The sequence below is a fragment of the Erithacus rubecula genome (genome assembly GCF_903797595.1).
Source record: "Erithacus rubecula genome assembly, chromosome: 2".
NCBI lineage: Eukaryota > Metazoa > Chordata > Aves > Passeriformes > Muscicapidae > Erithacus > Erithacus rubecula.
In genome coordinates this window covers 90627828-90644952 of record NC_136685.1, presented here as the reverse complement: position 1 = coordinate 90644952, position 17125 = coordinate 90627828, and the positions used below count along the sequence as shown (strand labels likewise).

Here is a 17125-nt window from a genome sequence, read left to right as displayed (position 1 = left end):
GAGGCTTACTCTGTCAAATCTAATTCTAATGCAGGCTCTTCATGACTTGACTAGATCAGGGATAATAACTTGAATGAGTGAGTGATGGCGTAGGAAACAATACTGTTAGGATGAAGACACAACACAGGGACAGCACATTCAAAGTTCTCTTACTGTCTTCTCATTTGACTTTTGATTTCAAAACAAGCAGAAAAACACAACTTAATTGCTGAATGGTTTTATTCTAGAAATAGGAATGGGAAATTCCATTAGTGTTATATTTTCTCTTTTAGAAGTGCTAGGCTGAATATGAGATACTATACAAATTATAAGAATCTCTAAAAAGAAACCTGTTTCTATAACCACCTTGAATGAGTGGGAATTAAAGACCCCAGTCTGAAAAATAATCTCTGAAGGTGAATTTATTCTTCTGTGTCTCAATAACTGCCTTCAAACATACAGACAGTATTTTCTTCCTTAACAGACCTATTTTGAGGCTAAAATTATTTATCTTGTGAGAAGTTTTCAGAGCATAAAACACATACTCACATATGTGATAGTACTTATATCTTTAAAATTAAAATTCCATCCATTTTCATTGTCATAATGGAAAAAAATAGCTTTGGACAAAAAACCTACTTGAGATTCACTCCTTTTCTAGCTGGATTGAGAAAAATTCTTATAATTATACCACTTTGAATCTTCACATTTATAACACCAGAAGCTACCTGCAACAACACATCAGAAGAGAGTAGAAGCTCTTTGTACAGGTAGAGATGGAAATCATATGGAGATTTCTTTTGCCAAGGATAAAATTGCTAAATAAAGAATTGTTTTACTCCTTAAAAATTTATAGGTGCAACCAACACAAAGTAACATTTCATTGCTTTTCCTTGTGCCTTATGTCTGTTGCCTTGTGCTTACGTGTGAGTATTCCCTCACAGACATATATGCTGACAGATTTATTAAGCAATTTGCTTTAGTAAACCTATAGGATTAGGCAGTGAGTAAAAACTCAGAATGTGGCAGAATGTTTAACAAAGCAGTCTGCAATCAGACCAATAAACAATGAGGGGAAGGTTTAATGAACAGTCATAGTATTGTGTAGGGAAAGAATAATGAGGGAACAGAAACATGTTAGTCTGATTAGTAGTCACAAATTAGTAGAAAAGAGTGAGATAATCAGAAATAAACCCCAGAGATGAAGACTTTGCTAAAAGATTGTTGAAGTGGAAAAACTGAAAGTAAAGCAAGCAATAGATAGAGGAAGAGGTACAGGGTTTGTCATGTCCCTTGCAGGACAGACACAGCTCCCAAATTAACAGTATATATTAGATACTGAACAAAAGCACTGAATATTGAATGAACAGTGCAAGTTAATGAAAGAACTTTACATTATGCTATTCTGTTGCCTAAGAGCTGAAAAACAAAAGAGCTGGTGGATGCATTACTCATCTTGAAGTCTCATTAAAGCCAAGATACCATCAGTGCCACTTCTTAAACAACAGGAAGGTTTGCTGTTGAGACATGCATGGTATTTTATCTTCATGACTTCTCCCATGCCATTCCTAGCATCTCTCTTATGCAATTATCTCATACTTAGCATGTACTTCTCCTAATACAACAGGAGAAAAAAATTACCTGAGCAAGACCACACCAACTTGGTTAAATACCAAATGGGCATCAACCAAATTTATACCAGAACTATTTCAAGAATTTCAGTGGAGTTGCACTATTTCTGAATGTGGCTTTGTGAACTATTTAGCTGATGTAGTTCTGCATTGCAATTTCCTTGCTGTATAGATTCTTTCTTAAATGTATCATACACACAGCCAGCATTCAATATATAACTCAATCTTACCAGTTTTCTGACCCTGCAGTAATCCAACCCTTTTGCCACCCCAATTGACAGTAACACACAAAATGTGGTCATGTTTTTCTAAGATCTCAGCATGTACACTTTTTGATAGATCACACAGCTTGTCCTTTAAACTCTGCCATTAATCCTACCCACAGGAATTGAGCATGAAGTTTGTTGTCTAGAAAAAATCCACACAAATAGGGATTATGCAATTCAGATTCTGAAAAAGACAGTTTAAGTGCAGGGACCTTCTAGCTAGGGGATTTTTAAATGACTAAGGCTGAAATGTTCAATGCTATAATACATGGTAGACATAGAGATGTCACTATGCTATAATATCAAGCTTGTGTAACAAGCTATTTGTAAGAAGAAGCTCTCAGAAACACTGCCATGTCTAGAGGGACATACCTTTAAAAACTAAGCTTACATAAGATCAATCACAAAACAGCACTCAAACTTTACATTTTATTGTGTGTTAAGCTCTTTCTAATGAGAGATTAATTTTTTGTGCAAACTGTCATTCCTTTGGAAAATTAACTAGTTATCAAAAAAACTGAAATGATTTTACAGCAAGCAGCCTTTAGGAAAAATAGAGTTTACAATACTGTCACAGATAATGCTTAAAAGTTCATTCACTGACTATCTTTAAGGAATAGGAAGTGAGTATCTTGTTTTCTGGGAAGTGGGGCAAAAGGAGAATTTATTGATTTCTGCTGGAAATACTTTCACTTACTACTTGTGCTGGGCTGAGACTTAAGAGAAGAGTGAATGGGAGAGAAATATTGTTCACTGACATCAGGAAGAAACACATCTGAAATAGCTCACATCCATGCATTTTGCATAGGAGATAGGTTATGGTGTCAGTAAATAGCACTTCCTCCATCCTCTAATCACAGTTATTACACATTTCTGGGCATGAAGATCACCAATCTTGGTTTTGGCCTTGACTCTACTTGTCCTACCTAGGAACATAACCACTGTTCCCTAGAGAAAAAAAAAAAAGTCTGATTGAAAAGAATATGAGCAAAACTGAAAAATCTATGCAAGCTGTAAAGTTTCTCACTAAATTATTTAGGCAGTATGTGTACCAAATAGATAGATTCTGCAGGTGTATTTTGGCTTTCAGGTCTTTCCCTGTTTTTTACATCACCATGATACTGTGTTGAGTGGCAGAATTACAGTTCTGTGTCCTCAAGATTAGTCATCCCAAAGGCAAGAGCTGGACTCAGATTCTAAGACAAGTAGAGATTCTAGATTGTGTGTGCAAATCACTTAAAGGTCAATTTTGGAATTTAGAGCTGGCATTCAAGTACAATGTCTTTCAGAATCACAAGCAACTCAGTTACTGGCTTCTTTCAGTTTACTTTACTTTGTCCTTCTGTCTGACAGACACATTATGCAACATGAACTGAGACCCCTTCCAAGTGAACTGAGATGGTGTGGACAGTGCCCTACAAGGCACAAGACTGGAATGATTTTCATGGATTGAGTACCTGGGAATAGACTGTTATCTCTAGCTTCCAATGGGAAGTGAATACATAAGGAAAGCTTGCTGATCAAACATACCTGTCACAAGCACTGTCAGAAGGATGTAATGTAAATTGTTAACCCTTTGGAAATAATATTTTATAAAAACTTAATAAAGCTGCATCATGAAGTTCTTCACATAAAAGTGCAATTTAATTGTAGCTGCAAGCATGCCAGAGAACTAAGAAAGCTCCCTTTCTCCTCTAATTTAAACAGATTTTTCATGGTACAAGATTTGGAAAGTACTTAGAAACATCTGACTACTTGGCAGAGAAATGATGAGTGGATATTAAACACCCATGAATAGGTGGGGATGTTCATTGATTGGGGCACCTAGAATAAAAAAAAAATTAACTATTTTAGGTCATCTTCAGGAAGTATTAGTACTTATAATGAATGATAATTTCATCCCCTAAATGTTTTAGAGACAGGATAATAAAATTACAACAGTAAAGAGGGAGGAAATAAAATGTAAAAGGTAAGAGCTAATTCATTCTTCATGCTAGCTCAGTCCTTGGCCTTTCCTGAACAGACACTGCCAATAGTAACAAATTATGTATAATCATTTTGTGATGTGGACTGTTCACTCGGGACTAAGCTCAAATGACCAAACTTGCAGCCTTGTCTCTTAAACTGTGGATCTGAAGATCAAAGGCTAGGGCTTTATCCACTGAGTCCTCACCTTTATAAGAATAAAACTGCCAGCTGTCCAGAGACAGAGTGGATGTCAAACAGTGTCATTTTAGACCAATTGTTTTTCAAGTTCTTACAGGACAGCACATTAGGTTAGAAGCATATTAATCAGTTGTGTCTCCTGAATATTCATTAACCTGCTCCAGGAAGGATTTTGTGGCCTTTCTTCTTTCTCACTTAGAACATTAGACATTTAGACATGAATAAGTGCAGTAACTTCAACAGAATTAACTCCTGATTTCCAGTAATGTGAAAAGGGAACAAAGGCAGTCAGTGTAATGTTTATGAATTGCCATCTCTATTGACAGGAAAAATTCAATAAAAAAATACTTTAGCATTGAATAGAATTTGAATTTAAAATATTTTACTCTAGGTACTGACAAATGTCAAGTAAATATGGAAAAATGTTAGCACAAATATGGAAACAATTGATAGAAGTGATATTTTGAGATCTATAATAAATACAGAAAATCCAAATGAAACTGTTCTTAGAAACAAAAGAGGTTTTTACTTCCTTTATATTCAAAAGCCCTAATCCAGAGAATCCAGAGAAGTTTGCTGAATGGTTCCCATTAACCTAAAATGAAATTGCTTATTAATATACACAGAGAGAGTAAAAATTGAAGAATTGGTTCTCGTTGCTAGAACTTTTCACTGTTACTCACTTGAACTCATAGCAAACATTTCATAGCTTCTAAAACTTCTACAATGAAAAGGGCCTATTATTACACATGGACTTTGTTCTTCCCTTGCAGCTTTAAATTACCAGGATCTGATGAGCAGCATCTGTTTAAAAACTGTCCAAGGGTATCAGGAAAAACTGTCACCCTGCTAAAGAGGGCTGGAAAGTGATGGACTTCAGTGTTTCTTGGAGTGGCAGAGGCAATCCCCAGAACTAGATAAAATTGTGGAGAAAGAATAAGACACTTCACAGTTGCACATTGTCCTGTGACAGAATATCAAGATGGCAAAGCTGTGAAATGAACATGCATGATCAAAACAACACTGCAAGGAGAAGGAGTGAACCTGGCCTTCCAAGGAAGGACAACTTGAGAGCTAGTGTCAGTGCCAGGTCTCTTAACCCACTCTCCCTGTCTAGGTTACTCTTTCTCTGGGTATTAAGAGAGGCAGGAATTGAAGGATTACAGAGGCATAAAATGAACATCTAAATATTACAAAAATAGAAAGTTGTACATCTAAGAACTACAAGTCCTTCAACTACTATTCACTGGAAACTGAGAGTATTCTTGACAGTAATTATACTGCCCCATTGCTCCATTTTATTTCTCTACCCTAGGCCATGTTGTTGGCCACTGGCAAAGATAGGATGCTTGGCAAAGGAGCCTTCAATCTGACTCAATCAGATCTTCTAATTAGTCAGGGGCTAACAGAAAGAAAATGCTATACAAAAGTCAAGAGTAAACATATACACAAAACAGCATGGTTAATTTTTCTAAGATCTCAATAGTTAAAGCATTCAGATAAAACCAAAACCTACATTCAGAGAATGGAGGACCAGTATTAGCTCATCTACTCTCAGCATGATTTATCACAGAGCAGGAGGTCCAGGTTTAGAAAAGAGGCTGTGACTCAGTGCACCAGCCACAGCAATGGTAAGTTAAGTGATGCATGTATAACATCCCACTATTAACAATGCACTGGTATGTTCTGTAGTTCTGTGACAAAGCTCTCATGATTTTGCAAATCAAAAGAAATTTGGTTTCCTGGACTAGCTGTACATTTATTTTGTCTGACAAAAAGTAATTGTGTTTATCTGTTTAGAAACAGAAGAAATGGAGAAAAGAGAATTGAAATTCTCTTTTACCTCACCCAATATTGTCTGCTGTGCAGTAAAAAACTATAAAGGGAAAAAAATCTGTTGCTCTGCTGATTCTCCAATCATCTCAGTGAGAGAGGAAACTGTAATAGTGGAAGGCTTTTTCAGCTGTGACACTTGGAAAACTGTTTCCATGGGCTCTTCTCCTTAACTCAGTACTTTACAGGACACCACTTCTGCTCTGTATTTTACTTACCACTGTCTTCTGCTCCCCATCCCACTGTGGACTTGCAGGTGCTAATGCACCTGCTCCCACTCACAGAATCACCTCAGCATTGCTCTTGCCCTGTCAGCAGATACTGAAAATAACACAGGTCTGCATTCTAGCTCAATACTGGATCTCTGGATTTAGACTGTCACACTCCTGACTCTCATCACCATGCTAAGACAAAGACCAACTACAAAATTCCTTGAAAGGCTGGAAATACCAATGACAGGAATCATACAACCACACATTTCAATACAACTGGGCTCTATGTCCCCATTTCTGCAAAGTGCCATGAATATATTCAGTGCTTTTCTCTATTGTTGACTTTTAAGGTCATTTGTCAGCACTTGGCAGGGGATGGCCCTTATTACAAATGTTGGCCTTGAAAATATGACAAAGAGCAGAAATAAGAACCTATTCAATTATAATGAAGGTTGTTAATACAGAAAGAGGAACTACAGCAATATAGAATAATAATCTGCATAGGTAAACATGTTTGCAATGGAAAACCACATTTAATAAGTAGTTCATTTATTAATGACAATTTGAAAAAAAAAATAATTACCACTGCAGTGGAAATACCATACTGTGATACTGGACTAATAAAAAACCACTTAATTATTTTAAGTTTTATGTCTCAATAAGAAATCACAATTCAGTTAATGATAAAATAGGTAAAAACAACGAAAACAAATTGTGTCACCAACAAAAAATTATAAGAAATATTCTTAACAAAGACTTGTTAAATACACAATTTTTACTATGTTAATCATAAAGTCAAAATTTATCAACCTGATAAGGTAATAAGCACATAAGAAAAGGATTGTGTTATATAAAAATTTTTAAACCTGAAATATGGAGAATCCTATTTTTAAAATTGAATTTGGTTCAGAAGTCCCAAAGTTACCAACTCATAAATTAATTTCTTGCTGTATTTTACATTGGAATCTCTTGCACTAAGCAACCAGAAAGGGTTTTTTTCTTTATAAAGTTACAGTTTATAAAATAAATAAATGCTTGAATAGAAAGTTAATTCATGAAAAGGACAAAACACTAAATTAATCACAGACCATGCTATTATGTCCACATCAGAAACCCCTGTACATTCCTGAGACTCACATTCTTCAGCTTTACTTCTTGAAAGCAAAACAATGTTAGCACATAGGAATGGGCACACCTTGAATATAGATAAAGACATAGATAAAGATACAGATACAGATATATAGATAAACATGCTTCTGAGATGTTGTTGTGGGCTTCAGCTCAGGAGAAAAGAATGAAAATTGACATGCCTTTCTTAACAAAAATTGAGGACCAACAGCTCCTTAATTCTTTTCCTCAATAAAAAACCCCACAATTTTCTTACCCTTTTGACATTTATTAAAACAAAAATATTTCAAAAGTACAGGATATATTTGAAATAATCATTGCAAGATTTTTCAGTGCTGTCTATATAAGCTGCCTCAGCCTTGATGCATGAGGTGGCTGAGCTCCATCACTGAATCTCATTGCATATGACAGGAAGGAAGGAGAACCAAACTTTGGCAGGTTACCCCAATAACTTACTGGGCTTTAGGTAATGCATGACTCTACAATAAATCCAGCTCATCAATGTCCTCTTTTCATTTGTTATGTGCTCTGTTTGCAAATGATATGTTTCCTTAACTCACTCAAAAGTGTTGACTTTTGCTGCCTGTTTCTACTGAGACATGAACGGTCCTTGCCCAGTAATCCAATTAACCATTCTTTGAAAACAGCAAGATGTAGCTGTAGTCAGATGAGACATTTAGAGAGTAAAATACCAGGCACAGAGCATCAAACCACTAAATTCTTCAAGGAAATAATTTGCCCCCTATCTTAGCAAGATATTAAATTCCACAACTGTGTGGAGTGTGGAATACAGACTACACAAAAAGTAGTTAACTTCAAATATATCTTTGCCAGTTTTCAAGTTGTCTGTAAGATTTGCATTGATTTGAAACACTACCTGCAAAAAAGACAGCTCTTGGAGCTCAGTTCTCTGATAAAGAAAAACTTCTGTGGGCTGTGAGTCTCAGTATCCACAAAACCATCTCAGCAAGGAAAACCAATCTTTTTTTTGTTCAGCTAGCTAGAAACACTGCTAGTTAATTTCTAATTCTGCAAAATTAGTAACCAAAATTCACCAGAACATAACAGTTACTGCTGCCCTTTACCAGCAGTCCTCCATGGCTGAAATGAAGAGTTACTTGCCATTCCTTAAAAAGTGTTACAGCTTGCTAAGCCTCTATCACTGGAGGTGAACTCAGCTTACAAAAATCTTACTAGACCACATGTCACTCAGTGTCTCCAACCCAACAATTTTTGTACCCCAGGTAAGGATATTATTGTTTACACGTGTTTAAATTGCACTGTTCCAAGCAAGAATTCACAATTTTCTACAGTTTAAAGCAATGTAAAATACTGTGCAGATTATTCTTAATATCCTAGATCTACATGGGGAAAAATAAATTATAGTGTGCTGATTTCAATCATTAACTAGCTTCCTTATCTAATAGCCATTGAGAAAACTTTTAATGCTGTTTTTTATTTATATTATACTATGCTTTAAAATAATTACTTAAATCTAATTTACACACCAAGTTCTCATAACTGATATCCAAATTAATCAAACCACATTTCTATTTATAGGATATATCACAAATAATTACCAAACAGAATGGAACATTAAATATTTTGTCACCAAGTGTAATGGTATTTTTCCTTCATTCTTTAGGATTAGCAATTCCTATACACAGATTATAATTAATAATATACAAAAAGCAAGCATTTAGCTCATACTAATATTTCATATTAATTTCATATGTGTATGGAGAACAGTGTTTGGAGTCACCAAACACTTATGGAGACAAAATCCTTTTATTTTTTAAAGTAAGTTTACAAGAGAGGACCAAAAAAAAGGCAAACCCACAAGTTTTACCAACCATATCAAATTTATATACAATATATTTCCTGACATATTTACCTATCTGTTTAAAGCTCTTCACATAAGAAAGCTTGGACCAGTAATATTGATACAAATAAATATTTAAAATTTATGAGGCATTTTAGAGTGAAAACAATCATGCTAAATAAGCTGATTCAGGAAGTTCTAAGAAAAGCTTTAGCTGAAAACCCATATTTACAATCTATCCTAAAAACAAGCAGAACACTGCACCAACCCAAGCATTAGCTCAATTAAAAAAGGGGAAAAAAAATGAAATCCCTTCTCAGCTTAATAACTTGTTAGTTCTTGACAAGTGCAACAACACAACAATAAGCCAGTCAAAATGAGTTTTTAAAGCGAGGTTATGCCCTTCATGTTGTGTTATCACAGTGGCAGATCAAACTGCTGACTTGGACTCTTTCTGCCAGCAGTGCTGATGCTGCCTCTATGAGCTACTGTCACAGAATAGTCATGGTACTTGCTCTTGCCTATAGAAAAACACTAAATTGAACTAGAAGCAGTGTCTTTGTGATATCTTTTCAACAAGTCATGTCCCATTCAGCCTGCTACTTTATCTCTGTCAGGCTGGGGGCCCAAGTGGTTTGCATGAGCTGTCAGGGACAGGTCTACCAACCTGAGCAGTGCTAAGGAGGTAATGCATCTTTCGGGCTTGGTATTTCTTCTCCTTTTCTTTCTTTTCTAGGTCTTTCATTTTGTCTTCATTTTCTTTCATTTCTGCATACTCTTGAAGTTCACTCCTGTAATAAAATAAGTCTGCTAACTATATTATAACAACAAAAGATGTGCTAGTCTTCTATTTTTCCTTAACCCTTTCATAGCTTCACAGTGTTTTGTTTTTATACTTTAGCAGTATACTGTCACCACTGGAATGTCAAATTACAGTTCTTTCAGTTCCACAGTAGTAGAATACTATATGGATGTAATGATGAAGAAAAAGGATTAAATTGATCAAAAGTAGGAGGAGTATATAGGTTCACATTGCTTACAGCTTGATAAAATAGTGTTCATGTAAATCCTTTTATTTGCCTTGAAGTGTCATGTTACTTTGAATTTTCCTAAGTGGAAGCTATTACAATAGAAATAAAGGTTGTTCACTTATGTTTCAGCTACTGCCTTGCAACACCTCTTAATCTACAGAGAAAATTTTATGGAATGAAAGGATAGCAGACATGAGATAAGAGATGATATTCACTCCTGGATCCTTGAGCCCTTTGTAACATTGAGAAAGCAGGCACAGAGGAAAACTGGATAGAACCTTTCCTGCATACATTGTCCTTAGGAGGAGTTTCCATGGCATTGGGCTTCTTGCACAGGTCATTTCTGTTCTGCTTTGATGAGAGCTGTAGAAGCCACCACAAGAACCAGGAACTGAACTGCTTCATGAAGTACTGCACAACAGAGGTGTGAAAGCACACAGAGTCATCTAAATGTGTGAGTCTGTGCAGAAAACCCTTTCATCATAAAAGAAATATGGAAATATACCTAATATCAGGTTTCAAAGAATGGAGAAAACACAATTTCAATGGAATGTTTTGAGGAAAACTTAAACAGAAAAGTGGCACAGATTTCCTCCTCATTTTTTACTGAGCTAGGCTTGCCATAAATTATGCAAACAGTAGAATGAATAAATGTTCTATAAGAAACAAAATTCTGTGCTATTGTGCATGGTGCACGTGTATAGAATTTTTTGACCCAGTTAAAAAAGGTTAGTTTGATTAACATTTGTTATTTTTGTTATTACAAAATGGCTAGCTCAAATTAACCTGTGTGCCAAAGACACCAAGCATATTCAGTCAAGCATTTAAATTGCTAAAAAAGTTAATTAGGTGAGTAAATTCCACTCTTTATGTTTTTAAGTATGTGTATGTACAAATGATGAAATAAAAAGAAAAAATAATACTTGCATAAATGGATGATTCTAATATTCCTGCAAAACAGATTATTTAGAGAGGTCCACATTATGAGTCTCTATTGTTTCAATGAGTATCAAATAAGACAGTGTGAGGACATGGGTCAAATCATGTCAAAATATGCACATGGGTAAATTTGCTGATATGAATAATACCATGGAAAAGTCATATTGCTTCCAAAAGTGTTTTTTAAGATTGTGACTCAGACTTACTCTTAATATTTTAATTAACATTAAATTAGTTCATCAAAATGTGTGAAAGAGCAATAATTGCTTTATAAATATGAACACTATGAAATCACATTCTTAAATACAAGTTGCAGTGTAGAACTTTTGTTTCAGGCTATCTTTCAAGATTTTATCAATTAAAATATGTAAAGTATTAAGTAATTAAACATTTTATTTTAACTGCAAAAGAAAAATAGAATTAAAAGGAAATACAGATCAGAAAAGATGCACAGTTATTTTTTAATCTCTGAAATATTTTTTGTTGCAGTTTACTGTTAAAGGCTGCTAATACAATATTTCATACAAGGTTACTTATGAAGCACACTGACGTTTAAAAATCACCATGCTATGCTTTTGCAGCAGTGTAATTTTTTTCCAACATAAGATTAAATTGCAAAATAAATGAATTACTTAGAGTGGCATGGCCCCCATTTTGCCACCCTTCTCTTGAAAATTGCTTATTAATATGAAAAAAGAAGTTGGAAAATAGCCTGTTTTACTTTATGCATAGCATTCTGGGGCCTCAGAGCCCGCAGAGCTGGAGTAGCTGCACATTTTAGATTGTGTTGGCAAGCAGGGACAATGACCTTTCTGACCTGCATCTCAAGGCTATTATTAATCGCTAAGTAACCTGGTAAAGCCAAACAAATTTGTTTCCATTGAAAGGATCTCTATCTGTGTCTGAGAATTTGTGCTGTACCAAACAAACCTCATTAACTGTGTCCATTTTTGACAAAGAACTAGGAGTTGGAGAGATTGGTGACCTTTCTTTGTCCTCAAGCTACAGATTTCAGAGTCACTACATGTAGGTACATAAGCATTTTTTACTAGGAAACTCTTTGTTCTATATCCATCAATCACAAACAAATGAATAAATAGACAAGACATGTAGTATCAACTTCATTCTTTTATTTTCTGCCTCTTTACCTTCAATATCAGAGCGTATGATCTGTGGGTTACATATTTGATACTATTCCTTTTTGATTATAGAGCCCTCTATTCAGCTTTAGTACCCCATCTACTACTGACAAAAATATAATCAGCATATTACTACAATTTGTTCATGTTCTTATATACTGAGATACTTCTTCCTAACAGTGAATATGGAAGCTTTTTGATTTAGAACACAACTGGTGATAAAAACCCACAAATAATGTCCAAAATACAGATTTATATTCCAGAAATTATGATAACAGGATGCAAAATATTTTCCATTGTCATCAGTGGGAATTTATCAGATTTCTTGAAATGAATGATTAATAATTATTACTTGCTGAAATTAAATGAAATCTAAAATACTTGTTGAAGTTCAATGTAATTCATGATCTTTTTAGATGGTGCTATCATCATGATTATTCCTATCACATACCCTCAGTAATACTTGTACCATAATCCATGTAAAAGTTTGAGATTTTTTAAGCAGTTACAAATAATTTTCAGCACAGTTTTGAAGCCAACACATTTTGTCAGTTGTTCTAAAATATCTCTATCAGGCATTACACTGCCCTGTACGGTTGTACAGAACATGCAGACAATTCTGTCACAGGGATAATAGTTCCCAGGATGATTCTCTCCAGAGAGGCAGTACAAAATAAGTGGTATGTAACAGTCCAAACATTGCTTGACTGGAAACATAGATGTTGTAGCATAAATATAGATTTATTTTAAAGCTATTTGAAACTGAAGCTTTAATCTCTTACCATATTTTCAAGCATTTGAAAAGGAGCAACAAAAGCAGAGAATCTAAAGCAGTTAGATATGAATATACTATTTCACACATTAACAGATTAATACTAACATGTCATGCACTGTGCAAGGGTTTCACTGTGACCATACAGAATAATATGTAGAAGGATAAGTGATACTAATGACATAAACTTAACCTTCCAAATGCAGCTACAGTTCCACATAGCTTACATAGAAATGTGCTCTCTGGGAAGTTTCATGCTTGGGATCTTCAACATGTATGACTTCCCAGAGAAAATAAATCCAAATTCTGTTCAAGTCAGTAGGAAATCAGTTGAAATTAAATGCTTTTTCTATTAAATCAGTACACTTCTGCCAAAGTCTTCTCTTTGTTCACAGATATGATGGGTTCATTGTGCAATCTGTTCTTGGGATTTATCTCTGTGACATTATGAATACTAGCTGTGATACATGACACTCGGAGGATTCTGGACCAATTTTGCTTCAGGATGAACCTTTTCTGGTTCAGTGTGATGTGAGAGAAGGCAAATTGTTTGGCCTGCTTTTTTAAAGCTTCAATAAATTTTGCAGGAGAAAAAGAGTTCTGTAAATGCAAATCATGTTTTGGCCCATTTGATAATCTTGTTCTATTTTTGTAAGCAATCTTCTGTTGCATGGTTCATAGCTGGAAAAGTACTTTATATTAAAATGTTATAACTCAAAAAATTGGGTAATTATTTTAGCACATTATCTTTTCTTATTATCTTTTCTTAATCTTAAAGCCTATCTCAATATATTAACAGCATCTATTGCAACTTCCTAAAAACCTGGTTTTCTATATAAGTTTAGTCCAATCAGACTTTTTCCCATATATATTTTTATGGAATAGCTTTGTAGGAGAATAATGTGGATATTTAAACAAATGTAATGTCTTATCGTGATCTGAAAATTATTAAACAAATCAGAAGAATACCAATGTTTACTACCACAAGTTTGGGATGCATTTTTTTTACTAAAAACAAGAATATACTGGCTGACACAAAGTGTGCTGTCCTTGTCATAGGGAATGTTTTATGCATTTGAAAATAGGCATGGGATTACCAACATAAGTGCTCAAAACCCACAATTAAAAATGATCTTGTGTAACAAATCTGTTAAGTAGCTACTGAATTGTTAATGATAAAATTACTTGCTCTATATAGCTCAAAAATAAAAAAAAAATTCATCTGACAAGGTAACTTATTGTTATTCTGATTCTTCATTATGCAGTAGGCAATGGTGTTGGTTCCTGCTATGAGATGCAAATTCAGTTGACAGTGCTCCTGCTGTCTGTATAAAGGTTAAAAATACACTTATAATATTGTTCCTGGCACTTTTGGAAAGGTCTTCAAGTGATCATTTCAGTAATATACAGATTTTAATAATTCTGCATAGAACTTTATCATTTTGCAAATTCATACTGACTTATGTTTATTAAGTTTATCAAACTATTGCATTCTGTTTGCTTTTCCACTGGCATTCTGTGATACTTTGGCCAAATAATATTACAAATAATTATATTAACTAAAGGAAATGGCATCCAATAAAAACCAATAATTAGTATTGTTTCCTAGAGTATCCAGAAAAAGTATTAAGTTATTGTGATTTTAAACAGTTCAGACCCCAAATCATAAAATTCCTGCAACAGAAGCAGTAGGCAACCTTAGCATACGAGGAGATAACCTAAATCTATTTAATCTTCCTGGCTATATATCATTCTCCCTGCTCAAATACAGAATATGGAAGGTAAAATAAAATTAGTGAGACAATAATTTTTGGTATATCACTGTATGCCACTTGATTTTACACCATATTGGTGTAGGTGAGAATGGAATATAACCTGCCATGATAATATTGTTTGACTTAATCTATTAAATTTGGGAAAACAGTGAAATATATCTATAGACCAGCCCAGGAGGTAAAAATAGCTTAGAGAACTCTGTACTTTGAAGGCAAAGTTTTAACAGAACACACATACTACATACTTAAGTTGGCTATGTACCATCAGACAGCTTGCTTGTCCTCAACATTTTTCTCATTTTTTAAATGAACCCCTTCAGATTTACTAAGTAAAACAGGCTGTAACTCTCTTTTCCTCTCTACCATGATGTGTAGTCCTGTGTGTAGCCTGACAGAATTCCTTGACCAAAATATTTGATCTCAAGTTGCAGTTAGATAGATGCTCAAAACAGCAGCCAATCATTAGTGGTACAAGGTATCTTACTGCCTATGACATCTACCACAAATAGGTGTCAAAAATTCTTACTAATTTTAAATGTGAATGTTTACATGAATCCATGATGAACTAATCATTACACTCTTTTCATGATCTGGAGGAATATTTTTGCTCTGCAGTGGATGTTACTGCAATGCAAGTGAACAGGAAATATGACTCCTTAATATGAAAAAAAATAAAATAAATAAAGCCAATGTGTAGGCATATGGAAACACCCTGTATCTCCTATTATTATTAATTTTACAGAAAGAAATGCATAACATAACACCCTAAAATCCCATTATAATTTGTGCATAGTAGCAAATAGTCTGTCCATCTCCCCTTAACCACATAGTGTAGAGTGCCAATGGAATTAAGTGACACACCAGTTCCACTGTCAAGGTCCACAGTGTGATCAATACACGATGCTGGAAGTGTGATGAACATGGTGGTGAAGGGCACACAGTGAATGAATACCTTGTGCAGATCAGGAGATCAGGGCACAGCATGTACCAGATGATAGGGAAGAACAGACAGATGCATCCTTCTTATCCTTCCAATTTCCACTGCTGCACAGTTACTCAAGAGAGTGCAACAGCCTTTTGGGCTACTGATTGCAGAGGCAGCTTAGAACTAAAACCAGAGTATTTTCCTATTCCATTATGCAGAATCTTCTAATTAAGGTTTCAATAACAACTCATACAGAATTTTTCCTCGCATATACTAAAAGCTAAACTTTTTTGTATATAGACTCTTAAGATTATTGTATTTTCTCAAAATGTGCAAACTTCTTGGTCCAAATGTTCTTCCCTTGTGCACATATATCTTTAATGCAAATTTATTTTATTCTCATTGGCAGCAGAAAATGCTGTGAAGTTAAAAAAAAATTTTGTAAAAGGTCCAATCTAAACAATGATTTTTCAGCTTAATTATTTTGATTTAATTAAACTGTAAACCTCACCTATTATAGATGTAGCATAAGAGCAAGTCAAAGCTTCTGCTGGCAGAGGAACCACATCCAAGTATACTGGTTCAGCTTTATTTATACCCAGGTCTATCAAAAACAACCCCTAACGACAGGAAAAATGTTTTCACTCAGTGTCTGTTTGCTATTGAGCCCTTCATTAAAAATCAGCCTGATTGATTAGCTTTAATAGTGAAATTAATATTTGGTGAGTGGCTTAAACAGTGAAATTAGTATTTGAGGATAACAAAACTGATCTGGCCCAGAACGGATAACAAAGCCCCAACACAATTTATTCTGACAGCAGTTTAGCAGCAGTGGTCACTTTTAGCACAGTGTCAGTGCTAAGCTGCTAAGAGAGCAGTCATGTTCCTAATTTTTCCTGCAACATATAAAAGAGGATGTCTAACCACAGCCAAATACCATTGGAAGTTTTCTAGTGAATGTCATGTGAAAGTATCTGTTATCTTTTGGCACTGCAATTCTCAGAAGACTATATATGCTACCATCTGCACAGTAATAACTAGAGGAAAGCTCTCTGCTATGTTTTGCTACAGTTAAGCTGTTCCCAGTACTAGAATGAACTAATTTAAGCTGTTATCTCTCTGCTGCAGTGCAGTACAATGTAGACATATCTGTACTTCTTTTACTTTAATATATAGTACTTGGCAACATTTACAATATTCAACACTATGTGATTTAGAAAGCAAACATGACGTTATAGCTTCTAAAGGTCATCAGCTAAGTTGATTTTCCTTCTCAGAGTATTATGAAACAATTTAACTGGGGTCTACTCACTAACATCCTTCACTTACTTCCACATAAAAGTCTGCATACATTGATAAATAAAATGGAACACTTTGTCTGCATTAAACAGGCAAGGCAGGGAGAACTTTTATGTTATGACCTATTACGTATAGCAGAGCAGCAATGCCAAGACTCACAACTTCATATTTTGTTGTACCTCATGGTTTTCTCAATTTCATATTCATG

At 34.7% G+C, this 17125-nt stretch overlaps 1 protein-coding gene across 1 annotated transcript in view; it reads right to left on the bottom strand.

The window, feature by feature from the left end:
* Nucleotides 1-17125, bottom strand: part of SPATA17 (spermatogenesis associated 17) — an 86365-nt gene that overhangs the window by 42380 nt on the left and 26860 nt on the right. The window contains exon 6 of the mRNA XM_079331936.1: nucleotides 9705-9828. Coding sequence (XP_079188062.1) covers nucleotides 9705-9828 — 124 coding nt within the window. The remainder of the gene's footprint in view (nucleotides 1-9704; nucleotides 9829-17125) is intronic.